General features: G+C 41.1%; 1 protein-coding gene across 1 annotated transcript; it reads left to right on the forward strand.

Moving 5' to 3' along the window:
* Window positions 1–6818: 6818 nt before the first annotated feature.
* LOC146598474 (14 kDa phosphohistidine phosphatase-like) lies at window positions 6819–9730 on the forward strand. Its single transcript, XM_085300214.1, has 3 exons — window positions 6819–7048; window positions 7460–7584; window positions 9544–9730. The coding sequence occupies exons 1-3, from the start codon at window positions 6919–6921 to the stop codon at window positions 9634–9636; spliced, it is 348 nt and encodes a 115-aa protein (XP_085156340.1). The 5' UTR covers window positions 6819–6918; the 3' UTR covers window positions 9637–9730.
* Window positions 9731–10254: the final 524 nt, after the last annotated feature.

Consider the following 10254-nt stretch of genomic DNA (forward strand, 5'->3'; position numbering starts at 1 on the left):
TGTGAGTTAACCAGGGCCTGGTCTGGGCACTGAAAAGAAGCTAGCCATAGCACCTTTAGGCCTTCATTTTTTGGAAGGATAACCCAGCCCAATTTAAACCCTTTCTGCAGCCAGATGACTGGCTTTGGTATCACCACATACGGCTGCAGTATAGCCACATCTTCTCTTCCCCATACCACATTTCAATCCAAATTCATATAACAAGCAACAATTATCAACAGTTAACAGTTTCTCAGAAATTTCACTCAAGACTAAAATAGCTTTTAATGACAGATGAGAAAAACCTTAGTTTTCTATTAAACCATCAGGCACATAGGTTCTTCAGATTCAATTCATATTCAGACTTTCAATTCAGGCTTCTTTAAAAACCTCTTTTGTTAGGGAGTTACTCAGGAAGGGAAGCCAGTCTGTTTTCTTTATAGCTTCCTTTACTAAACCTTCCTACTTCTTTAGTGACTTTAGCTGGCTGCCAAACTCAAAACATAGGGAAACACAAGAGAAAGGAGTCATTTCATACAGACAAAGCTATTTGAAAGTCAGAGTTTAAGTCAAAATAGAATTTAGACTCAGAGACAGACTCCTAACATCTAGCCCAGGAAAGGAGTTGAAATACTGTACATAGTGCTTTGCTTCAATTTTAGAAGTAGATTCATGATTCTAGTCTGTATAGACAGGAATGATATTTCTTAATTAGAACTGGTGTGAAGAAATGGAAAGAGAAGCTGTGTACCTTTTATTGTGGTGGTTTCATAGAATCATAGACTCAGTAAGGTTGRAAKGGACCTCTGGAGATCATCTAGTCCAATCCCCCTGCTCAGCAGGGTCACCTAGAGCATGTTAGACAGGGTTGAACAGGTCCTGTTCAGCTTGTCATCCACCAGCACTCCCAGGTCCTCCTCTGCACAGCTGCTCTCCAGACAGCCCCCAGCTTGTACTGGTGCCTAGGGTTATTTCTCCCTAGGTGCAGGACTCCRCACTTGCCCTTGTTGAACCTCAGGAGGTTCCTCTCYRCCCAGCTCTCCAGYCTGTCCAGGTCTCTCTGAATGGCAGCACAGCCCTCAGGTGTATCAGCCACTCCTCCCAGCTTGGGATCAKCAGCAAACTTGCTGAGGAGGCACTCTGTCCCCTCATCCAGGTCACTGATGAAAAAGGTGGACAGGATGGGACCCAGTACTGAGCCCTGGGGGACGCCACTAGCCACAGGCCTCCAACTGGGCTCTGTACCACTGATGACGACCCTCTGAGCTCTGCCATTCAGCCAGTTCTCAATCCACCCCACTATCCACTTGTTTAATCCACACTTCCTGAGCTTATCTAGCAGGATCTTATGGGAGGCAGTGTCAAAAGCCTTGCTGAAGTCAAGGCACACAACATCCACTGCTCTCCACTCATCTACCCAGCCAGCAMTGCCATCATAGAAGGCCATCAGATTGGTTAAGCAGGATTTCCCCTTCGTGAGTCCATGCTGGCTACTCCTGATCACCTTCTTTTCCTTCATATGTCTGGAGATGACATTCAGAATGAGCTGTTCCATCACCTTTCCAGGGATGGAGGTGAGGCTGGCCAGCCTATAGTTGCCTGGGTCCTCCTCCTTGCCCTTTTCGAAGGTTCAAGTGACACTGGCTTTCTTCCAGTCCTCAGGTACCTCTCCAGTTCTCCAGGACCTTTCAAAGATGATGGAGAGCAGCCTGGCAACAATATCCGCCAGCTCCCTCAGTACCYGTGGGGGCATCCCATCCGRGCCCATGGATTTGTGGATGTCTAGCCTGCCCAGAAGGTCTCTAATCCTATCCTCCTCAACCAAAGGAAAGGCCTCCTTTCTCCAGACTTTCTCCCTTACATCCAGGCTGCAGGACTCATGAGGGCTGCCCTTAGCAGTGAAGACTGAAGCAAAGGCGGCATTCAGTAATTCTGCCCATTCAGTAGTGGGCCCATATTTTCCCTAGTCCTCYCCTTGCTACTGATGTATTTGAAGCCCTTCCTATTGTCCTTAACATCTCCTGCAAGACTCAGTTCCAACTGGGCCTTGGCCTTCCTCACCGCATCTGTACATACTCTGACTGTATTCTTATAATTCTCCCAAGTAGCCTGTCCCCTCTTCCACATTCTGCATCTTTTCTTCTTCTGTCTGAATTTGGCCAAGAGCTCCTTGCTCATCCATGCAAGTCTCTTGCTCCCTTTGCTGGACTTCTTACTCACAGGGACTCCTTTTGTGAAGATCTGGTCTTTGCAGGCACAAAGCATTTAAATAGGAAKCCCATTCACACATTTGTAAGCATGCACACCTAGAGTCAAAAAAAATGGTTTTCACTACTTTTTCTGTAAATCTTAGCACTTGGTTTCATCCTGCTGCGTATACAAATGCCTTTTCAGGGATATTTAACAGAAGGCTAGTAAGASATTCAACCCTTCTGCTTTTGCAGTGAATGTTCTAGGAACTCAGCAGAAGAGGGTCCTACAACAGCAGTCTTCGGTATAATTACATCAAGGAGAGAAGGGAAAGGGATAGGTCAAATATAGGAAAGGCGTAACTGAGCAGAACTGCTTCTGCTCTCCACAAATTCTTGAAAGGTACASTGTCCACCTCCCTCTGCTGGCATCTATTTCTCAGGGACTCTTCAGGACTTATCTTTTGACTTAACCACAGTATTGTATCAGTTTTATTATATGCAGAGGGAGAAAATGCAGTTGCATTTATTTTACCTACCATCCATTTTTTCCTATACTGTACTGACAGCACATTTAAACTAAGATTTTTTGATGTTTTGAAGTTTTTGTTTTTTTTTTTTGAGTAGACTTTTAGTACATTCTTCTGTTGCAAGGTTTGATACAGGCACCTAATTGGAATCACTAAACTATATACAGGCACTATTGAAAAACTAGCATTCAATATACACAAGTAACATAATCCATGTATTTACAGCCAGAGTTTTCAATTTGTCAGAAGAAAATTCCTAATCTGAATAGCAGCTTTGAGTAGTATAAGACTAGAGAACATAAAAACCTGAGATGAAGCAGCTTGTGTTTTGATATGCTTAGCTACTGTGTAGATCTGGGGAACACAYCAGAACTAATTTTTAACACACAAATGTTATTAAATCTGCAAGTAGGAAGTTCCTCACAGATTTGAARGTGGTTTGTCCACTTCATGAGCTTTACAGAATACAACTGTATGAAAAAGACTTAGAAAAAATTCTTAACTATGCAAATTTTCTTAACAGAATAATCCTTTTATTTTTGGGGGAGGGGAGAGRCAAAGAGGCACAGAAAGGAAGAAAGGTTTCAATAAAGTTACTGTAAAAAGATAAAAATATCACAGCCTTAATGCCACTACAGAGCCTAGAAGAAATACCCTAAGTCTGACAGTAAGAACACATTTGTCCCTATCAGCAGTTTCCACCACCAAAGTATTTTGTCCAGTACACAGGAACTCTGAGAACACCTCTGTTTACTGACACTACTGTAATACTTCACTGTGTTTTAAGAAGCACCTCAGAAGTTTGCTTAGTGCTACTATTTTCCTTGTGTGAGGTAGCCACAAGGAAACTGGCTTTAAATTATAAAATAGATCTTGTAAAATGAAGATCAAACTGTTTAATGAGTGCTCTAGCAGAATAATTAGTCTCTTCATGAAAGAAGAAGCAGTTGCTTTTAACAGAAAACTAATGTCTTCAAGCAGAGCAAGTGCCACCTCTTCTACCACCTCTTTTGTTTAGTCTCTGATGTTTAATAAAGAACTGTTTACTAGCTGTTCCGTCACCAGGAATGTTACCAGGGTCTCTGCCACCTGACTACTGTCATGAAATTTCAAGGCATGTAGTATCATTCATATCCATATTGCTATCTCACACTGCATTGAAACTGATTAATGCTTTCAAAATTTATTAAAAAAATAAAAAATATAGTCATAGAAACCTCTAGCAAGGCGTGCAGAACACARGGTTATTATCTGCTTTAGCTCTCTCAGGAAGGACCTTTAGAACATGAAGTTGTGATACATACCAGAATACTCACCTTCATGAAAGTGCATTTTTCTGAGGTAGCTACAATAGTTTTACTGGCAACAGTCAGCCTTATGGTGTGCCTACAGCTAATCAACATGAAATCCATTATCCTGTTTTAATTACTGCTCAGTTGTTTCAATGTTATCTAGTTTAAGCTATTTACATTTCCTCAGAACAATGTTTTTAGAGGTACATAATGAAGAGAACATATTCCTTTGCCATAGAAAATAAAGATTCCTTCATTTTTCAAAAATATTACTACGCTCTTCACCAGAATTAGAGATGAGCAAGCCCATACAAGAGGAAAGTCCCTGTATRCAATTTTATTGGAGACGGACTGTCTCCGGTTTAAGACCTGCGTCACCCCATGCCATCCTTTTTGCACYCCTGAGGGCCATAAAGTGACATACTATTAACCACTGCCAACAGCAGGGGATTTTTTTTCTTCAGCCTAAATGCCAGCAGGAAACTCTTATACCCTCGGCATGGTATAGGAAGTCGTATTTGGATAGAATGGGCATTCAGGAAGACAAAAGACTTAAAAAGAACAGAACAGTTAAAGCATACCATGGGCTTTTTCTACTCCAACTCATTTGTTCCAATTTACACTGGGTGAAGACTAGATAACTGCTAGATACAACTGTTTGTTGTAAGCAAACCACTACAACAAAATTTAGTCAGCACCTGAGGTATGCCATAGTTGTCTCTATTACCATAACTAGCAACCTCTTCCTTACTCACCAACATTAGTGTTGTTTGTTGCTAGCTCCTTCATTACATCACAAAACTGGGCAGCAACTTTTCTGTTATTAAGGCCACAATACAGAATTTTATACTCTAGAAAACAAAATATCCTRTTCAGGTTAAAACAAAAAGGCAGGGCTCACGCAAGCAAGAAAACACCATAAAATCTTCCAAACCCATAAACACAAGACTAAAATTAGAACAGTAGATATTTGACTGAATTAGCAAATAAAACTATTAAGGAATAAGATACACACTTACCAACGTTACTAAACAAAACCCCCCACCTCTTAAAGTGTTAGAAACAAGCTTAAAAAACTATTTTTTACCTCTAGGCCTTTCTTGCTCAAATAAGAGAGCTACTAGACTGAACAGCAAACTTTAAAAGCCACTACATAATCTTTATAGGACTCTCTCATCCCCTTGATTCAAAAGGGTCTTTCAGCCAGACACAGGTTTTATCATTTTCTCTACCTGTCTCCACAAATCCAGAACAGATGGGATGGTAGGCCTGGGTTTCTATTTATAGCCCTTCCCCACCTTTTTCTTTTTTTTTTCTTCCCTCTTCTTTGTGGTATACTTTAAGTACTTAGCTTACCTTAATAAGGCTTTATTTTTCTTCCTTGCTTTCATTTTTCTCACAATTATGCTTATTTGTGTCCAAAAAGGTAATTAACAGTGATATCTGAAACAACAGGCTGTTAGAAAACTTAAATTAAGTGCTATAATAGCTACAAAAACACACTCATAAACTCTTAACTATGAAGTAGTAAATGATAACTGGAAAGTGCCTACCTCTTGTTAAACATCTACCTAGTACTGCATCTAGATGATATGTGAGCTTCCTTTATTTTATTGATGCTTTTTGTGTCATTTCTTAGTCTACATAGTACACTATCTATAGGTCAAGCACTGTGTTTATGCTTTGAAGCTATTACAGCTAGTCTATTAATAATAACTTACTAACCACATCCATTGCGCATACCTATATAGCATTTAAAATTGATGTGGCTATACTGAAAAATGTTTGCATAAATATTCTAAAACTTCTTAACAGCCTTTTTTTTTTTTTATTAGATTTAAAAATGCCTGAGCATTATCTCTTCTGAGTAAGTCTATGATGCAAGAGCATGCTCTTAACAACACAGGGAAACAATTTTTTGTTTAATGAATATTATAGATTTAATTTTTCAACAAAACCATGTTTCTTATTCACTTTTATAGGATTTCATGAAGATTCTATATGGAGCTTGCCTGACTCATCAAGTGGAAGATCAAAATAAATAAATAAATGGGAGGTAAACTTTACTTAATACATGTGAAAAAGTAACCTGTGAAGTCTCCTTCCATTTTTTTGAGGGGGTGACATTCTTGATATGTTGAAGATGACAAAAAAGCTGTCAGCTAAAACAACAGAAATATGACTGAGACACGTTTAGTTGGAAATTTAAAACCTTTTGGGGTGTTTCTTTTTAATAAGGTCTGTTTAGATGCAATGCAATGTTGTCAACCTTCACAGTGATACTGCAAGTATTACAATATGCAGCACTTCTACTTTCTGCACACAGAAGTATTCAGAAAAGCAGAATGTTGAGTATTTATTCGCAGAAATTAGACTGGGGAGCTCATCATAGAGAGCGGAGTGCAAGTTCACCTCTCCATRATCCTGTTTTCCCCACGGTATGAACACCTTGCTCCCACAGTGCAACCACGGCATCGGGTCTGTCTTCATGCTCCAACTCCCGGAGCCAGGGAATCAGCAGGTAAGTACCAGCCATGCAGTTTTGGAGAGAAGTGTTGCGAACAGGCTCCTGAGGGCCTTGAGAAGCAAATTAAGCGAGTAATAAGCACGTTCGTGACGGTTTTTTTTTTTAACCACTTGAGAGGAGAGGGTGGAAAGGCTGACTCCAGGCTTCKGCTCGCTTTGTGAGAGGAGGAGGCAGCCGCTGCGTCGCCTCAGGACGAACCGTTGGGCGGCGACACCAACGGCCGCCAGGAGCCCCGCCCCCGCCACGCACGCGCCTCAGCCAATCGGCGCGCAGGGCCGCGGCGGCCCCGCCCGCGGGGGGCCCGAGCCGGCCCATCCCCCCGCCCGGCGCGCGGGGGTAACGGCGCGGTGTGCGCGTCGCGTCTCCCCGCGCTCGCGCGCTGGCGGGCCCGAGGCGCCGCCATGGCGGCGGTGCCGGAGGTGGAGATCGACGCCGACGGCACCTTCAAGTACATCCTGGTGCGCCTGCAGCGCCCGGGCGGCGAGGAGCGGCGGGACATCGTCCGCGGCACCAAGGCCGCCGAGTTCCACAGTGGGTGACCGGCGGCGGAGGAAGGGAGGGGGGCGGCCGCGAGGCCGCTCCCCGGGGCGGGGAGGCCGGGGCCCGAGGACGCCGAGCCGCGGCTGGCGGGGCAGCTCCTGCTGCGTCGCGGCTGGAGCCCCGCGATAGTATCGCGCGAGCGTGGAAAGCACAGCACGGCCCGTGTCTGTCAGCTGTTACCCCCAGACGTGCTAAACCTCTCTTAGGAGAGCGAGACGTGGTAACTGAAAAAGAGAAATTGACGGCCTTAATTATACCTTCCGCCCGTCTCTCTCGAAACCCCACTTCAGCTTGTAAGCGAGGGAATGAAACTAGAAGAAAATAAGTAGCTTAACATAAGARTTCTAGAGCATTTGATACTTAGCGCATGTTGTAACGGCTCTGACTGTTCTCCTTGTGCAGATCACATATTTGAAAAAGTAAATCCTGAAATGGAAAAGCTGGGCTATGAGTGCAAGTGCCTTGGAGGGGGAAAAATTGATCACAATAGCAAGGACAAGAAAATTAGGGTGTTTGGACTTTCTACAGTAAGTGGATCTGCTGTATTCCTTCGCATATTTTCATTTGTGATGCTCAGGGGTTTTTGTTTCATAATGTGGTGACTTTCAGCGCTTTGAATCACATTGCAGACATTCACCGGAAAACTTGCCTGGCTTGCTTTTGTGATAAATAAAACAAAACACTMTTTTTAAGGGAAGAAGGCCAAAACAAAAATAATAGATTACTTAGTGCTGCATGTTAGTTATTACTGAGGCTAGAAATAGAAATTATTAATTCTCAATTCAGAATCTTTTAGTCTTAGTGTCAGAGCACAGAAATAGCTAATACGTAGCCGCACTGATCTTTATTTAGCCACAAAATGTTGGTTGGTAGTTGATTAGCAAAATTGTGAACATTATGTGTATGTACTGGGTGTGAAGAGTAGACCCAGTTTAGGTGTGGTGGATTTTTAATAAGTGAAGATGCAGTTTCACACACAAGCATCTTGTGGGAATAAAAATAACTTGCAGCAGTATGGAAACTAGAACATCTTCTGTTACCTATTATTGTTCAGTGTAAATTCAGCTTCCTTATAAGAGACTCAGTAAGTGGTAATTTGGGGAATATGCTGTAATCTTTCTGGTGTTAATCTCTGATGCATAGCTGCTTCTATAGTAATATCATGAGTAAAGATTTTAGGCTTCTGATGTGGCCAAGTATAAAATAGTTCTATCAAGTTAAATGAAATTATAGAAGGTTATGGTTAGTTGTTTCAAATTTGCTTACTTTAACTTCATGAAGATTGAAGGTTGGACCCAGAATGTCTTAAGCATTTTTAAATATTAGTGCTATTTTTGTTCCAAGATTACTCTTCCCAAGTGGTATCATATGGAAAAAAAAAAGAGACTCCTTAAGGCTCATAGGGAGTGGGAAACAAGAGTATAACACTTACTCTGCTAAAGTCTCAGGATGGTTAATGCCCATTGTAATTCAGCATTTCAGAAAAGACAGATTAGCACCAACTAATGTTAAAGGCAGCAGTCAAATCAGCAAAGTGTTAGGGGAAAGATCTTGTTTCTCTGCCTTTTAGTACCTTGCAACTTACAGATGAGCACTGTGTAAAAGCAGAGCTTTATCATCATGGGGGCCTCTGTCAGGCCCTAGAAATTCAGATCTCTGTTATGATCATGTCAGGAATCAGTATATTGTAATGCTTTTTGTTGTTTGGAGATTCGTCGCATAATTGTAAAACAGTACTAGCTTGGTGTTTTATGAAAACCAGAAAAAGCTCTGAAATGAGAAATCAGGATAATATATACCTTAGGGTCTTACAGGACTGAAGTTAAGATGTGCAAAAGATATGAGACAAAGGCACCTTCCATCACAACTGTTCTAAGTTTCATTGAAAGTTAAAATGTGACCTGTGATTTAAATGAGGGTTAAAAATCAGGTGTGTCATCTAACCTGCTTTAGTTTAGAGTTGCAGTGGCTTTTGGATTGCTCCATTACCAGCTAAAGGAAGACAGCAGCTAAATAAAACATGAAGAGTGATTTATTTGGTGGCCATAATAGTTCTCACATGGTCATGCATATGGCTTCTTGTTCCCTTTTCCTCCATCTGAGCTAGATTAGATGTTTTTATGCCCATACATTAAACTAGATCGGTGCCATCTCTGGTTTGGAAAAACATTCAATAGAAGTGGTGGTTGAGGGAGTGGGAACATCTTAAAGTTTCTGCTGCAGAAGCTGCAACATGAAACTGCATCCTCTATTACTTGAGATTGTCTGATCTTATTTAATTTCTGCAAATTGGAGGGGAAATGGTAGAGGGCAATAATAAATAAAATTTGATACTGCAAGAGTAACTCTGCAGAACCTATATTTCTGATTTGTATATGAACTACTTGAAGTATCAGACCATGTAACCAGATAGTTTATATTGACAAGAACCTGATATCTTATGAAGTTTTTATACTCATATAATAAATGCTTGTTCTTTCTTGCAGGGCTATGGTAAAGCAGATCACTCGGTGACTGTAGAAATACTGAAGAAAGTGTATACAGATTATGAAATAACGTGGTCAGATGACAAGAAATAAATTGACTACCTACGAAATCTGAACTTTGACAAGCAGTTCAAAACGGGTAACTTTCTGTGAGCTGTACTACTATAAATAAAATGGAATGCAAGTCTTCTGTGTGTGTGTTCTCATAAATCTGGAGTAACTGGACTCTGTAATATATATTACTGCTAGTAATCCCTAGATGTCTCATACTTTTCGGATCATTTCTTTGTGAAGAATCTGCAGTTCTAAGCCTTTTTGCTGCTGCTTTTTGAGATGCCATCTAATTAAAGACTCCATCATCTTTTTTCCACTTTCTGCTTTCATCTGATCCTGTCCGACTGATCTATCCTATGATATTCTGCCATCAAATTAAGTGCTTTAGGACCAAAACTGTTACCTTGATTTTTTTGTTTACTACATTTTTTCTTTTGTATTGCTGTTCAGTCTTCTCATCTTCATCTCATCCATCTTTACAAAAATTGGGAGGTGTTTGTTCATCATCTAAGTCTTCCATTTACTCCATGGCTTTGAAAAGTCAGTATTTGTGCTGTAGATAAAAATAATGATCATGATCATGCCTACTGTTTTATACAAAATAGGATCAGTAAAACAGACTGGCAGGTGATGATGTTGAATTCTGACAATACTTTT

The sequence above is a fragment of the Rhea americana genome, unplaced genomic scaffold, assembly GCF_003343005.1.
Source record: "Rhea americana isolate MKP2758 unplaced genomic scaffold, rheAme1 scaffold_162, whole genome shotgun sequence".
NCBI lineage: Eukaryota > Metazoa > Chordata > Aves > Rheiformes > Rheidae > Rhea > Rhea americana.

What these genes read in the sequence shown, in the direction of transcription:
- LOC146598474 (XM_085300214.1), top strand. Translation starts at nt 6,919, where the DNA reads ATGGCGGCGGTGCCGGAGGTGGAGATCGACGCCGACGGCACCTTCAAG. An exon ending in CAAGGCCGCCGAGTTCCACA is followed by an intron (nt 7,049 to 7,459) that starts GTGGGTGACCGG and finishes CTCCTTGTGCAG; the next exon opens with ATCACATATTTGAAAAAGTA. An exon ending in GGGTGTTTGGACTTTCTACA is followed by an intron (nt 7,585 to 9,543) that starts GTAAGTGGATCT and finishes TCTTTCTTGCAG; the next exon opens with GGCTATGGTAAAGCAGATCA.